The sequence below is a fragment of the Takifugu rubripes genome, chromosome 9 (assembly GCF_901000725.2).
Source record: "Takifugu rubripes chromosome 9, fTakRub1.2, whole genome shotgun sequence".
Taxonomy (NCBI): domain Eukaryota; kingdom Metazoa; phylum Chordata; class Actinopteri; order Tetraodontiformes; family Tetraodontidae; genus Takifugu; species Takifugu rubripes.
In genome coordinates this window covers 9,923,506-9,950,533 of record NC_042293.1, presented here as the reverse complement: position 1 = coordinate 9,950,533, position 27,028 = coordinate 9,923,506, and the positions used below count along the sequence as shown (strand labels likewise).

At 48.1% G+C, this 27,028-nt stretch overlaps 1 protein-coding gene across 1 annotated transcript; it reads left to right on the top strand.

Annotated features, from left to right (window-relative positions):
* Positions 1-6,696: 6,696 nt before the first annotated feature.
* On the top strand, positions 6,697-23,706 carry klf13 (Kruppel like factor 13). Its single transcript, XM_003967555.3, has 2 exons — positions 6,697-7,680; positions 17,249-23,706. Exons 1-2 carry the CDS (start codon positions 7,203-7,205, stop codon positions 17,587-17,589), a joined length of 819 nt encoding a protein of 272 aa, XP_003967604.3. The 5' UTR covers positions 6,697-7,202; the 3' UTR covers positions 17,590-23,706.
* The last annotated feature ends 3,322 nt before the right edge of the window (positions 23,707-27,028 follow it).

Here is a 27,028-nt window from a genome sequence, read left to right as displayed (position 1 = left end):
GGGGGGGAGGTTCAGCCGTGTAGTCTGATGGTGCTAAAATATAATTCAAGGAAGCAGAACTCCAAAGGGTTGCGTCCTCCTGGTCTTCAGCAGACTTTTCTTCAATGCTGAATTTAAAGAAATTCTGTATTATTAACAAGCAAATGAATGCAGCCAAGAGGTTCCATCCATTTGTTGCACAAGAGTTCCCCTAAAGATGAGCTGGTTCCTCTAGAACCACCAACACATCATTCTGGGGCTAAACGCTTCATGTTCAAGGCGTTGCAGAACACACATTTTTTCAAACGCTTGACCTGATGGCAAAATAATTTAGCTTTGGCCTCGTTGGCCGCTTCATTAGCGGGTCACGATTGTTTTGGTTTCCAGGGTCAGGAGCTGAAAACTCCAGTGCCGCACCAAATAAGAAGACCTGGTCCAAGCAAAGGAGAACTGGAGCCGCGTTTGATTCTTTCCCGACAGTGTATTTAACTGGCATCTTAACGTCACTGAGCACTGTGCTATTATCCCTGTTGACGCATGGGTGGAGGTGAGAACGTCAGGTCACACTCGAGCACCACCCAGACCATTTTCCTCACGTTTGCTCTTTATAAAGATTGATTGCAGGTTCAGTAGTTTCTTTCTTTAACGGATGCAGTTTGGACCTTATTATTGTCCCTCTTTGAGCTGGGAATGGGGGTGGGGAGCCCCCCCAGCCCTCCCCCCCACCACACTAAGCTCCGGCTTTTCACAAAAAACTCCTCTGCTGGTAGCTTGGTTGCCGCCTGTGCTGTTGACCTACACAACAGTGTGGTGTCGGCCCTCAGAAGCCCAGCCTGCCCATACATCCTCCAGAAGGGAGACTCCCAGAGCACATAGCAACAGAAACTCTCCTCCCACATCTCTTTTTCCCCTCCCTCACTGTGCAACTATGCAGGCCCGGCGCTATAGCTTCAGCCTGCCTCGCTGCGCTCCAGCATTGGGGGAAGGGACACCAGTTAACATATGGCTTCTTGTGCATTATAGCTTTGCTTTTAGCTCATCAACTCTGGCACTTGTCCTGGAAAACTGCACCCAGCCGGCCTCCTTTTCTTCGCCAATGCGCCTTCACAAGTGCGAGTTTGACGCTAAATTCCCCGATCGTGCAGAACTCTCCAGCCTAATAACAGCGTGCCTCACACCTACAGGTGGTAATCACGCCGGCGGTAACCCCGCAGACAGCTGCAGAAGAGCGATGACTACCTGTTTCATAACCATATTTGCTCTGAAGGGGGGAAGGGGATGTTTTGCTGGCACACTTTGCGGCACCGTTGCGTGTCTAGCGAAGCGGTCCGCCACAGTTTGGTGACGCAAGGGGAGCTATTAATACCACAGGAACGGGATGTTCCCGTTTCAGCATTGGGGTCATGCGAGGATAAACAAGTTGTGAGAAACGGTGAGAAGTTTTAAGGGAGACGCCGCGTCTCCCCGCATGTTCGCCCCGTTCTTTTCTGCGCATCCCCGCGGCCAGTCGGCTCGGCGCATGCACGAGCGCATGCACGCCGAGCCTCGCCCACATGTGAACCCGGTGACTTCGAGGCGCACTCTGGTCGAAGTGGTGAAAACAAGTCATGTGATGCAATGGTGCCTCTTTGGAAATGGCATGTTTTGAAATTCAACCTCCCTTTCCCCCCCTTTGAACCCACTCCTTAGTTACCACACGGGCTAGAATTTAAATGGGCAGAACAGGAGCAAATTACAGGGCTGGCGGGGTGCGTCTGAGCCACGCACGGCGCACGCAACTTGATGAAGGCAGTCACAGTCGAAATGTAGCAGAGAATTGACACATAAAGTTGTTGTTTCCGAGGCAAAGGTGTGTCAGCGGCGTGGATTGAAATAACCTACTGACACACTTGAGCTGCATTTAGGTCACCTGATAGGAAAAACCTTTCTTTTTAGTTGATTTTGCTGCTTATCAGCAATGATATCAGCACCTGTTTTTTTTATTGGTATCGCTCTGAATCAGCTGGATTCTTATTAGTAGTCATCTGCAGTGTTTTCTGCGTGGTTGTGGGCATCAGACGTGAAAGTGGGCAGGAGAGCGGCCTCCCCAGCACCTGATTAGAGGGTTCAAGGCCGCGCCTGCAGACCACCTACAGGTGAATGCTAACGTCCCGCCATCAAGACTGGCCCTCCATGGCCGGGAGGCCTGTCCTGCTCCGGCCACCTCGCTGAAAGGGGCCTCACTGGGTTCCCAATAGGCGCTTTTGCTGTTTTGAGCGACGTTAGAGAGGACAAAGCCGCCGCGCCGCGATATGAAGGAACAATGATGGCAGCACACGGCTTTGTGTCGGCCGAGGGTCAAGTCGATGACGTCGGCTTTGGCTCCGGCCTCCGAGCGTGGCGCGGTGGTCCTCCCTTTTCATGTCACAGCATACAGTAGCTTTCTTGAGGGGTTCCGTAAAATTATGCAGCTAAGAGTCGTGTAGCGCGCGTCAGGACAGCTCATGCTGCGGTGGCGTGGCGGGGAGGCGGGTGGGATTAGCATACTGGTCAAAAAAAAGCCTCCTCTGTTGTATGGTTGAACACATACGGCCTGGAGGCACAGGCAGAGGGAGGAAAAACGCCCAAGTTGAATTCCATTTCAAACAAGGCCTCCCACCCTTGTGTGGACTGATGCAGCGGCCCCCTTTTCCATCTACCTTCCAGTCCAAACTTATTAGTAGAGGCTAGACTGTTGCCATGGTTCCTCTGAATGTTAGCTTTTTAGCGCCACATATCTTAAGGATCAGAATCCACCTGCCAGCACTTCTCATTAACGCACTTTCTTTGCAAAACTCTTCAGAAGATACTAAATTTGGCCAAATTTTAGTCTGGGTATGGAAATTACAAATGACCTTGAGTGATTTTGAATTACTCCTAGTAATAGGCTGTGATAAACTTACAGATTCAAGCCAAATATGAAAAGAAAAGGTTTCTGAACTGGTTTTAGAGAGGTCAGCTGTTCAGCCCATGCACCATTTTCAAAGGTCGGGACATGAAAGTGAAAGCGAGAATCCCTCTCCACAATCCGCCCTCCTCGGTTCTTAAAGTCCTCAAGCACATCTCTCCAAAAATAGTTTCTAACATTTTAGCTAGCACTTAATGCAGGTTATTAACTATTTGACATACAAATGGAGCAAAATCTTAAAGCTTCGCAGTGGGGAAAAAAATCGATGGTGTCCCTCCGTTTGGTACATCCAGAAAAAAACAGAAAACTGTTGAAACTGTTGAAAAATCACCATAAAACTTGATGACCTGTGCAAGTAAGCGTGAAGCAGCTACGTGTCATTTTGTTTGTGTTGGGAAATCACTTTGTCCAGCAACATGTTTGCAGTTCCTCAGTTTACGGGAAATGTTTTGACAGTAGGGTCTCGTTGATAAGGATCCTGTAACACTGTAACAAGTATATCCTGCTAGACAGCAGCCGTGCACAATAACACGCAGTTTGGACTTGTTTATTAGGCTCGCCTACACCTGACTGGCTCACGTGATCAGCATGTGCTGTACCTTTCACCTCTGCCAGAACAAAGGCAACATTTAACCAGTAACTTTAGAGAAAAACAGGCCAGCACACACAGCTCGGAGACGATCAGAACTGTGGGTGTTACCTCAACTGAAACGACGTGTTTGCTCTTTAATACCTGTACAATGTCTTCCCTCTGACTAATCCTGGCTTCTTCTACACAAGTGAAACTGCAGCCTGTCTTGTCAGCATTAGTCACGGGGCCCACCTAGCATGAGTAAACCTACGGTGGATAACGACAAAGAAACGAGATACAATAGTCATATAACAACACTTTAGCATCGTATTCTGTCACTCGGTTTATTGCACTTTTATGGACAATGTTTCCGAGGCCCAGAACAGGCTATATTCTCTTGAATCTAATAACTGATAATGAAAGCGTGACTGTCCCTTTAGTGCATTATTACATCTTATTTTGTGATAAGAGACGTCCTTCTGGGCACTATCTGAATCCATGATTAAAGCTGCAAGAAAGATTCCAATCCTGGACTTTCACCTCTGGGGCAGATATTAGCATACTCTCATGCTAATGTAATACAAAAATGAATGGTTAACATCCAGTTAAAATAATTACAGGGAAAGCCACGATGGTGACTGCCTGCCTCGCTGCTACAAAAAGGAGCCCAATACATTGTTTATAACTGCAATAGCCTAGTTGTAGAATCAAATAAGAGAATTGTCTTTACAAGCATCATTTAGTAGATTCTTATTGGTTTGTATTCGTTAACAATGCTGATAACAAAGATAAATATCTCAAGCGAGATGTTTCTGGAGATGGCCGAGTTGTTTTTTCATGATTTTTCTGTTAACATTCAACGTAAACTGAACCCACCACTATTTAAGCTAGCACAGTACTTGTCACTTCCTTAAAACACATCAAACCTAACACAATATCCTTATACCTTATTTAACTAAATGCAATTTAATGCAATATACACATATTTACATGCTGGCTAGCATGATCATGTGCACAAGATGGCACAATGCTTGCTAGTTGAGAATGTTAGCATCTGCTAAGTGGCTTAAAATGGTTCAAACCTGGTCAAAATATGGTGGAGAAGCTGAGCAGCAGCAGACTACATCTGGTACTAATAAGGAAGTCAACAGTGCTTAAAGTTAACAACGACTTGTTGTCTGGCTGTCGAACCCAAACAGGGATCACGCTCAGGTCGTAACACGGCGGTCGCCATCCTTCGCCGAACATCTCTGGCTGCTGTGCTGAAAGGCAAAACAAACAGTATTGTGGTGTTTTCTTTCCATCCTGCGTGCCTCAGTAATCTTTCCCCGACACCCTGAATTCCAAACTGGTCAGGCCGTCTTAAGATGGCTCCATGAACACATGGAGCGTCAGTGTCAGCAGCAGACAGGGCACCTCGCCGCGGCGAGATGTTCCCTTTTCATTGTGTAACTTCTGGGACGATCCCTCGCGCAGCTGCTCGGTCAGCTCGTTCAAGCCGCAGCTGATCTCCTCCCAGTCTCTTTTGGACCTCTCGCGCTCGACACCCGGTGGGAGCTGATAAACACGGTTTCAACACAGCTCAGGGTAACAACCCTGCGAAAGAGGAACTCTGCCCACTTCTCGAGTTCTCATTAGAAGAGATCGCCAAAGCGCCGCGTGAAACGAGAACACCACGTGTTGCGGTGAAAGAGTATGTAAAATAATACAGCCAGATGGCCTCCTCAGCGCCACATTCACTTGCTCAGAGTGAACACTGGGAACTTTCTAGTGGGGGCTTTTGTGCACGAGACTGAAAGTGCACATTCATTCTCACAGGAGAGCATCAGCTGCTGCACAAAAGCTGGTTTTATCTTCTATAGAACAAGTTTATTTTCATTCTTTGACGCCATCAGCGGGCTGTTAACTGGGCCTGGATCTATGGAACCTAAACATGCCTTTTTGACGTGGACGACTGCTGTTAAAGCCTTTTTTAGAGGGAAATACGCGGCAGCATTGACAAACTGTCCGCGTTGCAGCACTTTGCCTCTTTAATCCTGACAGTGCTTCTGAGATTTTGATGGCTAGAGGAGAAATGCAATGTGCACGGCAAATATTTGCACTTACAAAAGGGTCGTGATGGCTTTTAATCGGCAACATGAACTGACCAAAAGTTAAAATAGACTGGTTGAAACAAAGTTCTGAAAAAGTGTGAAAAACCTCTCACAAGGTTGACTTTTCTGCAATAAATAGACAGTTTGTGGCATCTAATGTCATTGTTGGTGGTCACTGTTAGGATTTGTGGATGGATGGATGGATGGATGGATGGATGGATGGATGGATGGATGGATGGATGGATGGATGGATGGATGGATTGATGGATGGGTGGGTGGATGGATGGGTGGGTGGATGGATGGATGGATGGATGGATGGATGGATGGATGGATGGATGGATGGATTGATGGATGGGTGGGTGGATGGATGGATGGGTGGATGGATGGGTGGGTGGATGGATGGGTGGATGGATGGATGGATGGATGGATGGATGGATGGGTGGATAGGTAGATGTATGGATGGATGTATGGATGGATGGATGGATGGGTGGGTGGATGGATTGGTGGATGGATGGATGGGTGGATGGATGGATGGGTGGATGGATGGATGGATGGATGGATGGATGGGTGGATAGGTAGATGTATGGATGGATGTATGGATGGATGGATGGATGGGTGGGTGGATGGATTGGTGGATGGATGGATGGGTGGATGGATGGGTGGGTGCATGGATGGGTGGATGGATGGGTGGGTGGGTGGATGGATGGATGGATGGATGGATGGGTGGATGGATGGGTGGGTGGATGGATGGATGGATGGGTGGGTGGATGGATGGATGGATGGATGGATGGATGGGTGGATGGATGGGTGGATGGATAGTTGGTTGGATGGGTGGATGGATGGATGGATGGATGAATGATAGATGGATGAATGGATAAATGAATGGATGGATGATGTATGGATGGAAGTGATTATGTCATTAATTTGAGAATAAAACAGAAAGGTACCAGTGAAATCATCACGTCTAGATGCTCAGATGCTGCAGACTCCTCTACCTGCCCCCCCCCCCCCCCACACATCCTGCCCTACTCCGTCTCCACGACACCAGGGCTGCAGGAGCCGCATGCGGCGGAGGCGGCGGGGGAGGGAGGAGAGGCCGCCGGTGTCGGCGGTCAGAGGCAGTGGAACTTGGAGCAGAACTAGAACTCGACCCGCTCGGTGCATCTGAGGACTCTGGGCGCTCAGTGGCTGCGCGGCAGTGACGAACGCACGCCGGAGCGCGGCCGCGCGACACGCCCCCAGCGTGGATAGAAGCGGCAGCGGCGAGCGCTCGGGAGACGCGCTCACTGTGCCGGAGAGTGTTCGCGGGCGCGATGGGAGTTCAGGTATCCAAGTTTCTGGAGGATCTGGACCCGGTGCCGTTGCACTAAATAGACAGTTTTGAGAGGCTGTGGTTTATATGTTTTTTTTTTCTCTCTTCTGAGGGGGCTTGTCTGAAACCGAGGCGTTTCTCTCACAGGATGTTGATGATATTGGAGAGCCGGGTAAGATCATAAAGTCAGTTCTCTCTGATGAGAACGTCTTCCTCCTCCTCCTCCTCCTCAGCACACCAACACACAAAAGGAACCACGGAACAAGTACTTTTCACCCCCTCTCGCCGTCATTTCATTTGAGTTCTTTTTTTTTTTTTTGAATGTCATTAAGAAGCAGACGAGGCTGTTTCAAAGACAAAATGGATCACTTTGCAGCGGAGTGCCTTGTTTCAATGTCCAGTCGTGCAATTGTTCACGCTCCTAAAGGGAATAGGGAGATTAAACCAGAAATCCCGTCCTCCGCCAGGAGCGGGGAGGAAATGAAGGAGCCTTTGGTTAAGGACAACTCTTCCATCTTCGTGGTGGCTCGGATCCTGGCGGATTTTAACCAGCAGACTCCGAACAATGTTGCCGAGCAGGCAAAAATCAAGGATGAGAGCATGCCGGAGCTCCTGGATGATGGAAACTCTGCCACACCTACCGCCGTCTCCGATCCTTCGCCCAGACAAAGAGGCAAAAGATCGAGAGGTGTAACCGAGCAAGAGTCCCCCCAGAAAAAGCACAAATGCAACTATCTGGGCTGTGACAAAGTTTATGGCAAATCCTCCCACCTGAAAGCCCACCTAAGGACACACACAGGTCAGTCTCACTGGGTGCAAGTGTTTGTGGCTATAATTGAGTTGATGCGGGAACTGACGCGCGAATCGAACCCGAGAAGTGCGCTTGTTTATGCAGAGGTGGAGGTTTCACCAGTTTCACATGCAAGGGAAGAAATCGCAGATCCACCCCGGGAACAAACCCCCCCGGCTGCGCTGTACAAATCTGAATATTTGTAGAGTTCCCTTAAAGTTTATGAACTTTTGCTCGGTTTTTAGGGGGGGAGGGAGGGAATAGAAAACAGTGCCACTCCCACTCGGGTCTCCGAGCTTTATCGCTGCTTTCCTCTCGACGTGCAGCCCCCCCACCCTGTTGTTGGACAGGGCGCAAACACAAACTGCACCAAAAAACACCCCCAACGATTTCCTGTCGTCCCCTGCGCGCAGCGTCAACCTTGGCGACAATAAAACACACCTCCGACGGGCTAAACGGTGCACAGAAATGTGCGCGACAGTCCTCGCGGGGGAGAAAGAAAAAGTTGGTGTGCTGTCACATTGCGGAGACAAGGGGGGGGGGGGGCATCATGCGCTCCGGATTACGGTCCGTTTGATTCGGGAGGAAAGTAGCTCCGCGTTTTGGTCTCTGCGATGGAGAAGGAGAGAGAGGGGAGAGATTAGGGGGTCAAAAGACGTAGATCGACTCAAATTGGGGGGTTGATAAGAGCCGCGCAGTCGCCTGTCCGCCCCAAACCCTTTGTTGTAATGTGCCACACCCCCGGCAGACAGCGCGCCAGCTGATCTGGCCAGCAACAGACTGAGCTAGCAGAGCTTCGACCGTGGAGCCTGTTCTTCCTCGTGTGTTCCGTTCGCTCTGCGGGCTGCAGCCCCCCCCCCCCCCCCCCCCCCCCCCCCTCCACCTTCTCCACCCCCCTCCACCCCCACGCAGCAGCCCGACAGCACGCAAACACACGCATAAGAAGCGCCATGTGTGAACCTGACCCACATTTGACTCACGAAGGCGACATTCCACAACCTGAATCCAAAACGCTGGGTGCAAATCAGTTTGCACCCCCCCATTTGTGTGACTCCTGCTTCCTGTAGAATTCCCAGCGCCACCCATCACCTCCACGTCTTTGTCAATCATCTGGATTTGTTGTTCTCCATCAGAATTTCAGGCGGACGCCACGTGTTCTGTGGATAAGACTGCAGTAACGTCTGTTAAAAACGTCCCCTGAACCTTTTCTGTGGAGAACAAAAGAACAAGCGGGATAATGATAATGATCTGGAGCATTAATGGAAGGACTTCCTATAGGAATGCCTGTGAGCCCTGCCCTGCTTTGTGGTTTTGGCATTGCTTTGCGTCCCATCATTTCTGATATTAAGGGCATTTCTCTTTATTTGCGTGATAGCTCCACCTGGGTCCTGTCATTTCCTCGTCTGCCTTGCCTCGGCCAAACGTGCTGTGCGGTTTACGGCCCTCCCTGCTTTTCTTTGCAGCCCTGGCCATGTGTTTAAGAGTGTTTTTTATTGCTCTATATTTGCCCTGCCCTTGTCCTGATGCCTATTAAGATTTTCCTTTCTTCCGTGCGTGCCTGCGTGTTTTTCCCTCTGATATTCTCCCACATCTGCCTGCGCAATTGTTTTGCATCCCATAAATTGGGATTATGATGACTCTCCCCCCACTGATTTTTTTTTTCATTGGACATGCTTTAAATGTGGGTCATCTGAGTTCACCCAGCCATCCTTGCAGCACTTTTGCAGAGCTGTGCTCTGTAGGCGCGCGCCCCTTCAGCCCCGACTAGCAGAGCGAGGAGAGAATGGATTCCAACCGCCGCTATCCTGGCGACGCTTTTGCTGAGAGCCAAGATTCAAGCGTCCTCACTTGACTCCTGCAACGCCCAAAACCTCACCGTCCCCAGTCCAATGCGAGCTTTGGCCTAGTGTAGATGCTTCGCTGGGTTGTTTTGCACGTGCACTCTGCATAGCAGATGAACAGAATCATGAATAAGTTAGGCAACGGCTGCACGCATAGCAACACGGCTCTGAAAGGGAAGTGTGGCCCAGCAAAGACGTCACTGTCAGTTCCCCTGATTTATAGTAAGCAGTCTAATACAAACCATCACATGACCACGAGCGCATCTGTTTTCTACAATGTAGAAGTGAAACCAAGACTTTGCCAAAGCTTCTGAAGTTTTTATTTTCTGTTTTCTTGGTGGTGCATGTCAAACTAGCCAGCTGTAGCATGTTTGTGTGAGATGTTGCAAATGTCTTTCTTCAAGCGTTTGCACTGGTGGAGGGACGTCATCCTCGTTTAATAGATGCTCTTTTTGATTGGTTATTATTGCTCTGTCAGCCCAGCAGTGATCTATGTGTGGTGTCAGAACCGGTTTCAGAGTTCTGATGATATGTCACCGTGGCTCTGATCAAACAAATTGTGCAGTTTTTGCAATTGACTGAAACCTGTTTTTGCTGCTGCTTCACTAAATTCCTGCTCCTCATACTGGAGCCTGAATGCTTTTCTGTATCTGGCCGTCTTTTTGTATGTTTTTGCCCCACTATGGACACCCTGAAGCAGCAGATGTGACGAGGAGGTTGAATTTAAATTGCTTTTTACACTCTATAGCTTTTAATGGTGGACGTAGTGTGTTTGGGGGGTCGAAGGCTTCCAGACGGCTTTTGTCTGGTGCAGGAGGTGGGGCTTTTTCCTCAGCATATATGCCATGTATTCGCCAGTTGGATCTCCCTTCTTTAGTTGGGGTTGATAGCTGTTATACAGACCTACATTCTCACTAGATGTCTTGTGGTCATGTGTCCTCGGCGAGGCCTGATTACTACACATTGCTCGTTTCTGACAAGCTCATTATATGTCGTGTCTTCTTCAGGCTGCGCCTCCCGTGCCCTCCCTCACAGCTGGGCCTCACAAAAGGCCATCTTGACAGTCTTCCAGTTGAAAACCATTTGAATCACCGGGATGACGAGGTCAATGTGTCTCAGACAAAGAGCTTAATGACATAACTTACAGTTGGTCTGGCGTATTGTCCTTCTGCCCTTTGTCTTCCACCGGGGTACCTCTAACGCTGAGAGAAGACTGTAAATCCCCCCCAAAATGAGTCGCACCACCTGGCAGCACAGCTCCACATACAGCAGTCCTAGTTATTTATGGGTGCTCTCTATTTTCGGACAACTAACTGTGGCTAATGATGCTATTTAAAAAGTAAAAATATCCTCAGTTCCACATGGAAAGAAAACGCAGCAGCATGATTATATATTCCACGTCCCTGCCAGTGGTTTTATATTTGGTCACCCTACTGCACAGAGTATGTAGTGTTTCTATGTGGCTGGCGGCAGTGATGAGGTAGCAGGGTGGAGATGGGGTTTTCCTGCCCTTCCTTGAGTCCGACCTTGGCACAGGAGGTCAGTCTGTCTACCTGCCACACGACAGGATTTCCACCATCTCGCCCGGCGGAGCTGTTTCCCTCCAGACGCAACGCCGAACAATCACCCTGCATTCAGGGGAAACTTAACAGCTTCCACGTGTCCCAGTTCTGCTGAAATTCTAGAAGTTGACTTTTAATAATGCTGTTCGTTCTTTTACCGCTGAATAACCGACGCAGGCCGGGATTGGTCAGAATATTCTGGATGGGATTGATGCTTTTGGGTTTGAATGAAATGGCCTATCGGATGTGCCAGTAATGTACAGAATTCAGACCTCCCTCACCTTGTGGACCATTAATAGTCTACATTAATCCAGTTTAAGATTAAATTCATGCAATGCAGTCTTGACCGTGCCGAATAAGTCGCTAGGAGGTAGAGTGGTTTTTTTTTTTTTGCATGAAGCCAATCAGAATTCATGGTGTGCAACCGTTATTAGTGACAATGGAACAAATATGGCAGTTTTGCAGAGGTCCAGTTTATGTATGTTGAGTTAAACGGTTCAGTTGCATCTGTTTTGCTTCCATTGTGCTGATGTATGTACAAGAGTGCTCAGGCTGTGTTTAGCCAAGCCTAGGCTAGCGAGGAATCGCAGTGGTGGAACAATCGTGCTTTGATGGAATGTTGAAACTGTGTGTGTGTGTGTGCGTGTGTGTGTGTGTGTGTGTGTGTGGAGCACTGTTACCACAACTGCAGACCAACCTCGACATATGAAATCTGAGTGTGTAGCGGGACTTTGGTAGTTGAGCAATGTGTGTCAAATGGAAACAAAGTACTAAATCTAGTTGATCCTCTTGATGTACATGCAGCCAAAGCAGGGCCACCATCTTGTCCTTCTAATCCCCTGGTGCAACGTTCCTTGTCTGTGAAAGACATGTCAAGAGTGTGCTGCTGCCCTTGCTTTCTACATGCTCTGCTATACATTATGTGTGCACGTGAAGGCCCTGGTAGGACAGTATTTCTTGTGGAAATATGAAGATGATTTAACTGTGATTAATCGGCCAAGCATGGATGGTGGACAATGAAAGACCTCTGTTATTTAGCTTCACGGCTGTGTCGCTCCCAGTTGCCTGCAGGGCTCACGTATTCTTATTTACCTCTGGAGGAGCTCCATAAAAGCTACTCTGTCCCCCCCACGGCTGCTCCCAACTTTATCCAGCTTGCAAAGATGTGAGGCTGAGACCTGCCCTGTGCTTCTGGCGTGGTGTTGAGTACCGGTGGCAGGATGACGGGGATGGAAATCCGTGAAAAATCCACAACTACACCTTGCCTGGGAGTGTTGAACAAAGACAAAGAATACACGCTGTGGTGGCGCGGGGGAGGGGTTAGATTCAGTACCGGGATATTCGCTGTCAATGCCCTCCATCGATGTAGGTCATTTATTCAACCACAGCATCTGCAGCTAATCTGATTAGTGTTTGAAGGGCTGTGACCTCTGCAGGAGGGAATGCTCCCGTCAGCTCGCTGCCACAGTCAGACTCTATTGGGCCTGTTTACATTCGGACATCACTGCATATGACCGCTGAAATCCATTTTCTGTAGGCTTCTGTGTGATGCATCTGAGTGTGTGTGACACAAATAGTAGAATGATCCCTCCTGGCAACCAACAGGGGCAACCAAAACAGTCCAAAGGTCAGCTGTTTACTCTTTCCATCGCGGGGTCACCATGCTCAGGCCTGGTTAAACCTGGATCAACACCAGCTGTGAGGTTGGGGCGGGCGGGATGACCAGGAGCGTGAGCGCACCCTAAACTCCTGAGATGTAAGGAAGGAACGGTTGAAGCTGCCGTGAAGGTAATGTTAGAGCAAGCGATGCGTCTCTAGCGGATGTGTTTGGCTCCCTGTGGCATGTAAGGTGTGTCCCCCTTCCACACGTGATAAATCAGCCCGTGCAAGACAATGGCACACAGGGGCGTGGCCCCCGATGTGAAATGAGGGCTCAAAGGGGATGGAGGGAATAATCTTTTTCTCATCAGTGTGCCAGGCGTAAAATCGGACGACTCGCAATCATGTGCTCTGGGGCCCCTCATAAATTTAGGTGGATTATGACGGGAAGCACGTATATTATGGGAGCTTTTGTGTCAGATCTTTTGTGTCCGTCCCAGCACAATGAGCTGGTATTGTAGTGCAAAAGTGATGCCGATGGGGGCATCTTCCTCCTACGTGCTTCTGTAAACACCAGCTAATGGTTCCAGCCATTTAGTTAACCGGGGCTTAAGAGAAGTAGATTGTCTGCAGCATGTCAAGGCTGCAGGTTGTTTTCACGTGCACTCAAGGCTGCAAGAGAGTGCCCACTTTAACTAAATGAGGGAAATGTGTTGACGTGATCAATCCGGGTCATGAATTCCCGTCTCTCCCTTAAAGAGTTAAGGGAATGTAATATATAGTCGAGCATGTGCTGGAATCAGAGCGGACGCACTGGACCTGTCTGCGCGTCTACGGGTGAATGTCAATAGCCGTGCGCAGAGTGAGTTACGGTTAGTACACGCAGCTCGTCTGATTGAAATGCATTACAGGAGCGTCTCCCCTGCAGGGAGCGAGGCTGCGGCTATTGTTCACGACCCAACTGCTATAGGCCCGCAAGGGGAGGATGGCTATTCAATGACAGGCAAGGTCCCTCTCAATACAGACAAAAGATGATAATAGATCAAATGCTCCATGTATCCTGAGCTTTCTAATGACAAGCATGAATTGGCCCTCATCACAAGTGCCTGACCCGACCAGGAGTCCTTTATGGATTTCTCATCTCCCACAACATGTAGGAGAAAAACAGCATTTGAACGAGAAATAAGTTTTGATATTTGACTCCGATCCGTGGAGGTAATTGTTCTCAAGTGCGCAACGTCTCACAACAGCTTCGGGTTTTAGTACACGCCGTGTTTTTGTTCTGAGCTCTGTAAAAATATTTCCTGTTGTGGTTGCCACACGTCAGGTTTAAGATCACAGATGCATTCATAACAATCCAGACTCTTTCGCACTTCACCCCGCACAGCTAGACGCTCATAAAGCGTCTGTGTGGATCTGACCCACGCCTGAGGACAAACCGGGAATGTTATCTGCTTTCGCTGGTGGTTGGAGCAGGTGACCGCCTTGAGCTCCCGCCGTCGGCAGATAGATCCGATCTGGGCTTCCCAGACAGCAACCTTTACATGTGGACATGGTCTCTCCTATCAAAATCTTCCAAAACCTTAGATATGAATGAGAGGAACACGGATGAGCTGTTTACTTACTGACCCAGTGGCCACAGAGGGAACAGTTATATAACAGTTGTACCTGTGACATAATCGTAGCTCCTTGGAGGTGGGGAGGGGGCAGTAGTGCTTAGTGGAGGTACAGGTTTGTGTGCATGATGTAACTCATTTAAGTAGGTCACTGTGTTTGTTAGGGAAAAGTTCCCCCCGCCCCGGACACGTTCTCAGAAAGGCAGACCACTCCCTGGATATGCACACTGCCAGGGATGGGATAAGCTATGGGCACAGGCTGGCATCACCGAGGCCCCCGGCACCCTGCTGTGACGGCCACAGCAGGGAATAACTGGGGGGAGGCATCCACTCGTGCTGAGTAACGGCCACGATGGAATTTTCCCAATGGAGGAAGATAGTTGCCACCCTCCTGCCCCCTTCTGCAGATGTCTCTGCATCCATGCCACCGCGGGTTTTACTGACGACCCCCCTCCCTGTGAGAAATCCCGATCTGAAATGTTATGAAACAAGTGCAGCAGCTAATTGGGGCATCATGTGTGTTTTCTTTATGTAAGCAAATCTGTCGAGGCTGACGCCAAAACAGCGTCCCATCAATTTCAGCTACCCGAAAGCCGAGAGCAGTTTGGCGGGAGGTGAAAATGGGCTGAACGTCTGTTTATGCTGCTTCTCCTGCCACCGTGACTCTAAATAATTTGATGCACCTGGAGGAGCCGTTGGATAGCATGACTGCAGTAGTGTGTCAGGGCAGTTTGAGTGGATATCTCAGCTTGGCTCTCTGGTGTCTGTTCAAATATTAATGCTGTTGGATCTGTTACACTGGTTATTGAGCCTTAAGCAGCCCTCTGAGCTTAGCTCGGCTTGTTAGCCGATAACTCGTTTCGCAACACCAGGTGGCTTCTCTTGCTAATAAGGTATCAAGTCAGACCTTCATGGGTCTCTTCAGTGAGGTAATTGCCTTTTGAAATTAAACTGCCTCTTCTCTAGGGCACAATCCATGAACGCAAGGAGGTCATACCAGTACAGGCTTCTTATTTTCTAGCTAATTTCATGTTGAGCTGTCATGTTTGTTTTAGCAGCAGTCAAAGAGCAGCGCGCATAATCCGGCCGCTCTTGCATGCAAATGCCTATATGTCAGTTACAGAGTTTACATATGGTGAAAGGCCTGCAGGAAGGGCTGTGGGCAGAGCAGACAGAGTTTGTCTGGGGCTGAGGTGAGGCGTCAGGGACGGGAGCACAGACCGGGTTGTCTAGACATGCTCTCTCAGTCTGTTTTGTAACTGCGCACAATAAAGGGAGGTGGGGGAGGGATCGAGACCAACCGTGCACCAAAGACTTCTTCTTTGAAAAGTGGGAGAGTCAGGTAGACTAGGACTGCTGTGGAGCATCCTGAAAGGGGAAATCCTCAGAACAAAGCAACAAGCTGATGGGCTTGCTTCTTCTGGTCCATTTCATACCTCAAATCCCAGACAAACGGGCCATAACATGAGCTGAAAACGTTGTGCCCTTCGCTATAGTGCTGCAAAGTCACGCTGGTAAAATTAGATGGTGGATGTAGCTATTGTCAGGCAGGAACTCGCTGAAATGGAACTAAATGGAAGACAGTATCAGACAAGCAGACTGTTGACACAGAAGCTGTATTTAGGCTCCATGAACTGCTTCCACATGGGAACTGAAGGAAACCGCAAGACATATACTACCATCTGGCTTTGGCTAGATTTGTGTCAAAGCCCACTTTTATTGCCCGAAGGAGGGGGGAAGGGGGGTAATTTCCCATGTGCGGAGTCACAGATAGTTGCATGTTGGAAAAAGGGCTGGGAATCCATTGTGTGGCGATTAGCATCTGGAGATTTGATAATTAAACCGTCCGCTCTGCCAGCACAGCCGCACGACTCTCCCTCTCAACATTTTAGATAATTCCAACAGCCCCCCCCCCTTCTCGTTTCTGGACGCTGGCCGCTCCTGACCGGCAGTGTTGATCGTCCATCACCGATGAGTCTGGGAGTCATTTGTAGAGAAAGCGTCTCACTATTGTTGCGTGGGCTTGATTTTTCATGACAGAAGTCTTGTGGCTCCGTGTGGCTGTTGTCACGACTTGTTAATCTGGCTCATAATGAGTCACAGCTCTCGCTGTGCGGGCCATTTTGCACATGGTGGGTGCCTTTTTTAAATTTCTTTACGTCAGGAATATGTCAGTAGTTTCAGATGTTTCATATTCCACTCACAGAGTGGATGTTGACGTTTGATGTTAGCGTTGATTCTGATGAGAAGGCAGTTTTCTTACCAGAGTGTCACCCCGCTGACATGCCAGGAACAAACTGGCAGCATACTCGACTTCAAAAAGATCAGTGTTATTTACTGGAATTGTAGACACTACAAACAACAACAACAACTAGGAGTACAGAGCAAAGACAGCTCAGCTAATACTACGTTAAAAATATGAGCTGAAAATGACGAGGTCACTGCTATGTTGAGTTATGTAAGTGACTCATCCCCCCACAAATGCATCTGTCAGTGTCAACATTACCGGTACATTAGAACAAAAAAAAAAATCAATTTACTGTGTGAGCCCAGCAAAAACACGTGAGTCTGACACGCTAAATCGCAGGACAATGCAGTCAAATTAGTAGTGTGTGTTTACACCTCTGGTGTAACTGCTCTGCGTATGCTCCCTAGCTTGCCAAGAGGCAGTTTAATAGCTTAAATGCTAAAGCAGTTGCATCTGCTGGTTGAAAAAAGACAAAAAGATAAGAACTGATAGCCTTGCCTTTCAGAGCAACAAGGAATGTGATTAATGCAGCGTTAGCATACAGAAACTGGCAGCTCCATGACACTCGATGGCTTGTTTTTTTGTGTTTTGTGTACCACTTTCTGACCATTATCCCAGTTATGCTAATAAGACTGTTGGATTATTTTATCATGATAAATGTTATTAATTGGAATGTTTCTGATTTTGCTGATGTGCCTTTTTCTGGCGCAGGAGAACGCCCTTTCCCATGCACCTGGCCTGACTGCAGTAAGAAGTTCGCCCGCTCAGATGAGCTGGCTCGCCACTACCGCACCCACACGGGCGAGAAGAAGTTTGAGTGCCCGCTGTGCGACAAGCGCTTCATGCGCAGCGACCACCTGATGAAGCACGCCCGCCGCCACTCTGACTTCCAGCCAGGCATGCTGAAGCGGTCCCACGGCGGCAGCGGCGGTGGCGGCGGCGGCGGCATCCCACGTCCAAGTTCCCTCAGCGACTACAGCCGGTCGGATGCCTCCAGCCCCACCCTCAGCCCCACCCTCAGCCCCACCCTCAGCCCAGCCAGCTCGCCTTAAACTAAAATCCTGTCGCACTTTCTGCCTCTGACCAGGGGGTCCCTTGTTTTTGTCATAATACTTGTGTTGCACAGTTGTCAGCAACCGACCCCCCCCCCCCTCCTTTTTTTTGCTATTTCCGCGCTTGATGTGGTGTACCATACTGTACATACCTGCTTACTCTAGTGCAATGACTTGTGTGATCCTAAAAGAAGGTAATGCCTTTCCCAAATGGCAATATTTACATTATGTACCATACGTCTGTATTTTTTTAGCTTCAATTGTGGCTAGTTGTCCAATGTATGTTTGCAGTCAGACGAGACAAAAAAAGAAAAAATAAGAAAAACAGCTGCCCTGACAAGTCTTATAAAAATGGCTTTTTTGGTTTTTTTCCCCCCTTTTGTTCCCCATTTGTTTTGGAAAAAATGAAGAGAGGGGGCACACACACAAACACACACACACACACCTCAGGATTGAAGACAGTTGCTATGTCAGTAACGCCACCGTACGTAACAATACTCACATTTACTGCACAATATTTTCATCACTTTACTCTGAAATTCAACAGGGGTTGAATTTTGCGCCCTGCTCAGGGATGGCCTTGTTAGCTTGAAGAGAATGAACACGTCGAAGAGAAAACCTACGGGACGTAAACAGCCGCCTTATGCTCCACACAGCTTGCACTCTTTGTGTTTCTGTCGGTGTTCACTGTCAAGGAAACTCGCCCTAAAGTCGATGATACACGAGACACAGGTCATGCTCGCCCTCATCAATCTCCACAGTCATATGTAATAAGGAAGGAAACCTTTATTTCAAACAAAACAAAAAAAAGGCAACTGTTCTCAGTTAGAAACCTAAAACCCTTTAAAAGCTGCAAGTTTAAAAGCAGCTGTTGGCGCTTTTTCACCAAAAAGTGCTGTATCGCCCGTCTCTTTCACTCAAATGACACAAAGGGACTTTAGAGGGAAACAATGTTTCTCCCTCTCAAGCACATAGGAAAAAGTACCAAAGACAGGAGTGAATGAATGCTCTCTATTCAGCCGTCACTCGGGCCCGGGGGGGCCGGCCTTCCGGGGTGTCACAGGTACAGCCGGCGCCCACCTCCCTCCTCCTGTCCTCATGGCATGCAGCTGGAGGAAACAGCTGCATCCTACAAGAACAGGCCGGAGGAGGAGCGCCAGAAGTTCTCCCTCGCCTGTCTGGCTCTACCTGTTTAATTTAGCGCTAGCAGGGGTGTGGGGTGTGGGGGGGGGGGTGGAGTTTTGGAGTGTGGGCCGACACGGTACAGAGTGTTCAAAGGAGCTATCTGTGACATCCAGTCGAGAAAGGGAAGGGCCTGATAAAGAAGGAGAGGTTTATCATGAACCGAGCAGCACAGAGGAGGCAGCGCCCCTCCCCCGACCAACTGTAGAAACTGTTGAAGCAGAAGAAATGGCTGTAATTAGTGCACTGATCCAACCTGTGTGATAGGAGCAGGGGGGAAAAGCGTCTGAACAACAAGTACTACCTAGACGGTGCTCGCAGCGTGGGTGGGATGTACCCGGCTCCATCCTGAGCCCGGTGGGGGGTGGGGGGGTGTACACTTTACTACTGCCAGCACTGAGTCAGATCCCTCGACGCCAGGGACGAATCCGAATTAGCGCCACTTAACCAGAGGTCTAAAACAGCTGCTTTCTCGCCGCTATTGACACTCCGAATGGGGGGGCTTTTAAATTGTTGGAAAAACACACGAGCCAAAACGAACATATCAGCAGCGCGCCATTCTCACCAGCCTCACGCCGTCCCGCCTGTGAAGGTCGGGGGGGGGGAGAAAGCCGACTTGTGTTTCTAGACAGACATGCCTCAATAAGTCAGGCAAAAGGCACAGTAACCCCCCCCCCCACGGAAGTGGGCACCACTATCAAAACTTGCTAGTCTGTGTTTTCCTTAATATACGTTAGCAGGAAGTGGTTTGGTTCATGCATTTGTTCCTTATAGATCCTTCCAGGCAGTCATGGGTTGCACGAGTCAGCTTCATTCCTTCGGCCTACTTCTGCTCTGCGCTTCGGCACCTAACGCTGTGTGCATCTTAACAACGTTGCCTCGGAAGCGCCCTCTGCGTTCTCGCAGGTGTACGCTGATGAATAGCCACCCTTGTCCCCATCCCCCCCCAACTAGATCTCTCTCGAAAGAGAGATCAGCTCTGTGACGTCCTCTAAAAAGAAAACATCCATTATTTAGATCAAATGCAGTCGTTTCTTTAAAAAAAAAAAGCCAGGTGAAATGAAGCAACCCTCTGTAAATGGTTTCCAGGCTGCAGGATGACACATTGAATGCTAGTGATTAGCAGCTTTATTACTAAAAGAAAATGGAGAAAAGCACTGAGAGGGCTCCACAGTTGCCATTTATCAAAAGAAACTTCCAACGAATGACCCCCGTTGAGCAGCTGGTTGTGGCTCTTTTAACCCATGACCGTTTTATTTCCGACATCGACACGATTTGCGCTGCAGCTCGCTCTTTAGCATGTTCAATTCATCACCGAATCCATGTTCTGCACATTTACCTCAGGGTCAACATCTGCAAAACACAAGTGGGACATTTTTGTGGATTTTGTTGTAACATAGCATCGCTGCACAGAAATCTCTGCCAGCCACCCCCCCACCCGAGGTGTTCCTGGGTGCTTTGTGCTCACTGCTGGTCAGTGTCCGACCACACTGGAAACACAGGAACGCCTCTGTCTGCGGGCCAAGCTCCGGCCTTTAATGTCTCCGTAACATCCTGCAGTCCTGCTAAACGCCTTAGTAAGCACTCTGGAGCTCCTTTTTTCCTCGCTGAAATGCCCCTTTACACACTTTTGTCCCTTGGTGGGATTAAAGTTGTTGACAGGAAGCACCGGCTATCTGAAAATAGACTTTTAAAGCATAAACAGCCCAGTCTACGCATCCATCCAGACTGCTGCGATGACAGAAAGGTCTCCACAGGCAGTGTCTCGACGCTCGTCCTCACTGTACCAAACCTACTTGAATAATCCAACTCAAAAGGCCATTGAACACACTTTTGTATATGTCCATTTTTACCGGACTTGCTACCATTGTCGAATTATTAACCTCACTTGTAAGAGTGTCGTTTGTTGTTTCGTTTCCGAGATTTTTCTGTTGCCTGCAGGTCATTTCAGTCAATTTGATGTTTGTCAGCTACCTAAAGGCACCATAATTCATGTACGAAACGCCCCCCCAATCCTGGGGTTGACTCCAGAAACAGTGAATCCTCTGTTGATGTCAGGATGCAGGTTGTCCCCAATAACCTGCATCCCAAAAATTTCTCCAAGCCAGAGACTGAAAGGATTGTTTGTGATGATGAGAAAAGGATTATTCCTAACCTCTGTGTACATTAATTTAAGCTTTGAGTGACTCCTTTTTTTATTGTTGTTTTTTATTATTTAGGTTCTTTTGGGGGAATCCTTCAGAGACCACGACATTGTGAGTTAGCATTTTAGTCTTCATTTTAATTCTTTTTTTTGTCTTCTGAAATGTTTCAGGTTGTACATTCTCCAAAAATCATACCTCTGGAAGCTGCAATGTGTAAGATACGGCCTCAGTCACAGTCTTAACTTTTTTGTGTGATTAAATAGAGGCGACAGGTGTTTTGAGGAGTCAGTTACGAAGTTAGCATGCTAACTAACTAGCTTCGGCTCGTGTCCCATCCCTTTCGACAAAGTAGGTCAATTTAAATTTGTTGAGTTGCAAAACCAAATAGTTCACCAAAACCACATTGGCTTGTCTTTCCACATTCACCACAATTAACCGGGGGTAAATCCCGGAAATTCCACTTGCGATTTCTCCCACATCGAAACGTTTACCTACAAAAACCACTAGCTACAATGCTAACAGCTACTAGTTAGCGGATACTCTTGCGCTATGCTGCCCCCTATGGTTTCGGAGGCGCACACCCTCCAACGCTGGCCGTATTTTACAAATTGCACCTTTGGCATTTTTGACTTTTATGTACATTTTCATAACTTTCGAAAACCTCCATCATGTAGCTTGCATTTTGCTTGACGAGTAGCACAAAACTATGGTTTAATTTGTCTCTACTTGAAAAGAGAAAAGATAATTCTTTGTAAATAAAACACTGGGCTGCGTTTTATTTAATCATCCCGAGTCGTCAGGGTCCTGCACGAGCTTTTTGATTTCAAAAGTAATTTTCCAGGAAACAATGAAACCTCATTTGTTTTATTTTTACTCTTAAATATCCTTTAAATAACCCTTTGTTTTTAGTTTCTTAGTTTCTACGTGGATGATGATGTTAGTTCTTCGTTCCTCCAGTCCAACTGTTTGATTGTAATTCCGAGTTATATTTCAACATGTCTTAGAGGAAGAACTCCACAGCGGCGTGCAAGCGTTCAAAAACACATAAACCAGGTTTTTCTGTTAACGGTAGCCTCAATATGTCATTATGTGGGAAACAAGAATGTTGCCTAGCATGGAACTGAAATATAACAATCTTATTTAAAACCAATATATCACAGTCGTCTCAGATGAAATCGGGATTGATTTCCAAGCATGGTCGATGCAACTGTGTGCCAAATCAACAATGGTAACTTTATTAAAGAGGATACAAATGTTGTGGGTAATAGCTACTATCAGACATTTAACAAACCTGTACAGTTTTATAAAGTGTGACATGTTTTTATGTAATGTATAGTAGTATTTCTTTTCTGCTTTTTGTGAGTGTTTTGAATTTGTAGCTTTGCTTTTGATTTTGTTATTTAATGTTCTTCCCCCCCTCCCCCGGCTGTACATTAATGCAGTGTGTAATAATGGCATATTACAGTTATTTTTTGTTGTTGTTTTTTTTACATAAACAATCGCAATGATGATTAACGCCCGACCATTCCAAAGGATTGACGACTGCGTTTGCTATAAATGTGCTGCTTACATTGACCCGATGCATTTTTGTAGACTCTGTTTAGAATTCCATCTCAACTGTGGGGGTGGGGGGGGTTCTTAAACGTTGTGATTTGTGCACACGGTACATTTGTCGTCGTCAACATTACCCAGGTTTAAACTCTCCTTTCTCCTCTTCGGGCTCTTTTTGTAAGCTAAGTCAGCTCAATGAGAAACACGCCGTTTCCAGATAAACTACCACATGCACACACGAGCGATACGGATGTACGCAGGAGGCTTTTTCCCGCCGTGACAAAGGGCTTTGTCAGGTGTGGATCCCGCCTGATGATGGGAGCTTCTCGAACAGCCCAAAGGAGCTTTTAGCTCGTCAGCGGCTCTGCGCTTACAAAATTGTTACCAAAGGATTTGTAGGGAAAGATGAATGTCGCATTAACTTTGAACCGCCCGGGTTTAACGTTAAATGCTCCGAGTCTTGATCGGTGGATGTCGTGCTGAATATGGACCTCGTAAATAAGCAACTTTGTTTGTTTCTTTTATTTTTTAGAAAAAAATAATCGCTTGAATGAATTAAAAAACAAAAAAAAACCCCAGCAAAGCCAGTCAGAATGAGTAGAGACTGAGACGAGCGGCACAGCAGGTGGTCTTCCGCCTGACTGGACCCCGCCTGTTGCTCTTTGCTGTACAAATGCACACTGTAGGCTTTGGAGATGCAGCGCCGCCGCCGTAGACCTCGCTTTGGTTACAAGGAGAGCCTCTCACCAGCTCGTTTCCTGTCCCCGTTTGTCCTCGATGTACCTCCTCGGTGTCACGTCGCTCTCTCGATACCTCCGTGCGTTCCTCCTCTGCCCATCACCATCAGTTGCCTGTTGTAGTGACTCCATGGTGCTCTTTCCCCTCTTTGCACCGATATAATCTGTAAATAACTCTTCGACTCAGCTATGGCCAGTACCTCTAACCTTCAGGTGTCATTTATTTTTGTTCTCCTCCTCTCAGCAAACCAAAATCACTACATTTAAGTATTACAGTTGTACAGTTCCTCGGGTTCAACACACAATTAATGTGCTGGTCTTAGCTGCTCTGCTGTACCTTTCTATGGCATTATTTTTTACATGTTAGACAATATATTGTGACCATGTCCTATGCAAATATAAAAAATAACAGATTGTTGGATAATGTACGTTGTCATAACTTGTATGCATGGAATAGTGAAGTTTACATTTGGAAATAAATTCATAAAATAAGCAACAACAAACTGTTTTGGGCTCATTTCTTCATAGTTTGGTCGCTGCTGCTCAGCTGTTAATGTGCATGAAGGCCACACAAGCTGGGGTAGAAATAGCCGAGTTTTGGGGTCACTCCACCGTTTTGAACAAACCTTCAGGACAGTGATCGAGCCTGAGATCTGAATCTATTAAAGAATATAAGGGAAGGGGGCTGAGTTTGATTTAATCTTCTGATTCTCAGGGGGTTTCTTTGTATACAGGAACAGAATTACAGAGAAAAGCCTTTGCAACGACTCAACTCTGTGGCAGGCACGTTCTTTCTTTTTTTAAAGTGTTCTTGCGACAGGAATTACACCTTCCTTGGCTCACTTGAGCCGTGCGTATGTTTACAGTAATTGCCCTGGTACCAGAAACGGGTGGGGCAGCAACAGAGACTCCTTCCTTCCTTATTGTATTTCTGGTAAAACCTAACAGATAAATACTCCGAAGTTTCCTGTGTGTGAGCAGAGCACTTCTGACTGATCTGCATCTGAAAACGGGGGCTTTTGTTCCTCTCTGCCCACCGACGCTGGCACAGTTCGCAGACGCGGCCTTTCCTGCTCGCGAAGGATCATGAGAGAGACAGGAAGGAAGGGTGGTGGTGGTGTGGGGGGGTGGGAGGTGAAGGCATTAAAATTCTTGATGAGCAGCCTGGTGTTCTCCCTGCTCAAGCTGCACACCTCCTGTCTCTGGGCAGGTTGGAACAACCAGGCGCACCACGCTACACACAGACAAGCTGCCGCCCCTGGCACTGCCACGCACTTCGGTGTGCCATCACAGCCGGCGTGTTCCCAGCCCGTGTTTTTGCGGCGATATGAGAAATTCTGCGCCCCCCCCCCCCCCCCCACACACACACACACCCCTCCCCCTGTTTATTTTCAACTGAAGTTGCTTGATAGTCTTGAAATGCCAGCAGGGGGCTGTTGTCAAGGAAAACTGACCTCCCAAATATAAACATCCTGCATCATTCCTCCATTTGAAAGCGGCGTCCCCGACAATGCAGGAGCCGCACTGCAGCGGAGCGCTCCGCTCTTGCCTGTCGTGTGGGTGAGGCATACATACGTGTCTTTCACTCTAAGACCCCCCCCCCCCCACCCCCCCGGTTGTGAGTTGCGCTGCAGCAGATGTGGGACATGGCACAGACACGAACACTGACAGCGTGTCTCTGCAAAGACAGGATGTGGAGGTGGAGGAAGTGGTTTTGGGTTTGACTGATTTATCGCAGTCACACCTTTTCTATGGATTATGAGAACCTCAGCTTCAGGGGAAGAACTGCCCGAAGAACCGTTTCAGGTGCTTCACCAAAATTCATAGTGCGAGTTATTCTGACATGCCTCACATGAGCGTACACACTGTACAGCAGAGAGAGATGTAAGATAGGGTAGTGGGTGGGTGGTATTACCAGGCACTGATTGGTGCACCCAGCCTGGTCCACAGCGTGGGAGTCTTTGTGGGCTGGAATGGGTCTCAGCTCCACTGAGGTGTGTGGGCATCACTGACTGTAAGACTCAGTGGAGTGATTGCACAGAAAAAAAAAGGGTGGGGGTGGATGCGGTCAGCAGCAGCAGTGGTCTCCATCACAGAGAGATCTGTGTGTATGAGCATGTGTCCTTCTTCCGCCATGCCAGGCCCCAGAAGGCGGCCTGAAAGGCCATGTGATGCCACCCACTCTTGACTGCAGAGCGTGGCAGCGCTGGCACCGGCGCCTGCGGGGCGGGTGGGATGAGCGGGTGGAGGCTGGCCGAGAACACGGCTTAGCCGAGGGTGACGGGGAGGGTTTTAGAGGTATTAGAGCAAATATTCAGTTCACACACTGATGGAGAGCTGTTCTATCCCATAGTTTAGTACGTTTCAATTTAGTGGGGGATGATACTGGCGCATCTTAATTTAAATCCTGTTATTTCTGTGTGAGAAGATGACTTTTGTCTGACTAACAGAGCCTTTTGTTGCTTTAGAGCGAAGACTCGTCCTTTATTGGGATTCAATCAGATGTCTGTTAGAAGGGGATGTAATTTTGGCACTCGTTGCTCTGCAGGAAGGCGCCGTCGCCTGCCAGAGAGTGGTTACCGTTCGGATCAGGAGACGTGATTCATCCTGAGAAACTCACATCGCTAGCACACATCACGAGCAACCTCAGTCTGCGACCGTGACCCCAAGGCGTAACAGTCACAGTCTTCCCCACACTGTCCAGTCAGAATACCGCCCCGAACTGGCTGCTGCCCAGTGAGCACCACTCTCACTCCACCAACTCAGTCAGCTGCTACTAACTGCAGAGTGCAGAAAAAACGATGGGAGTACCTCATTCATGAAAGCTAAATTAGGAAAAATAGATGATTGCATAGATATTTGTGCTGTTTTATATTAAACAGTCAGTAAGTTTATGTGTGAATGCGTACGACTGTAAAGTTTCTGCTCCAGGAAGACTGAAGAACTATTCAAGCTACGCTTGGAGCCCTCAGGGTTCATTTAAAGCTGTCATCTATCTTTCTTCTGCTACTTCTTCCTGATTGGGGTCGCAGGCGGTGCCGAGGCCTGTCCCAGCGGCCCCTCAACAACGTGCCAATTTAAATTTTGGAGGAAAAAAACCCATGATAATTCTAATCTGAAGGAGTTGAGGATAAGGCTCCAGCAGCGGAGGTGGGTGGGAGAAAGTGGGTTGAGTGGATTCCTCCCCACTCAGACCTTTATGGGAGAGTGAAATGAGAGTAAACATCCAATTCTTTGGTCTGAGAAACAGAGCTGAAGCTCTTTTAGCTACCTGCTTTTAGCTTGTGGGTCCAACTCTCAGAATGGTCCTTTAAGGTTTGGAAATCCCAGCAGAGATGCTGATGCACAAGACAGCTGGTACCTGAAGCAGCCTGCAGGAAGCCACACAGAATGTTTTTAAAAAGCAAAGTACAGAACTCAAAATCCAATGGAAAAATCCAGGTTGGATTTGCAAGGAGCATTTCTGGAACTTAATATTTTTATTAATTAATGAAACCTGGACCCGGGAGGGTAAAGCCAGTGTTTTGTCTTTCTACCATGCCTTTAATTTAACGTCAGCCAAAAATCACGAAACGTTGAGCTCCAACATGATTAATTTGTTAAACGGATTCATGCGCGCATATTTCACTGTGCCATTTGTCTTGATTGGAGACTTGGTCCAAACGCTCACCAGATTGTGCGGCGGCAGGGATGGAGGGCACTTCAAATACAGGCACCCGCAGATTTTCCGAAGCCAGTTTGGCCGCGTGGCTTTGACCCCCCTGCCGGCGTAGGAGCCTCCCTGGAGAAAGGAGGCTGGAATGCTGCCCTACTTGGCAGTTCACT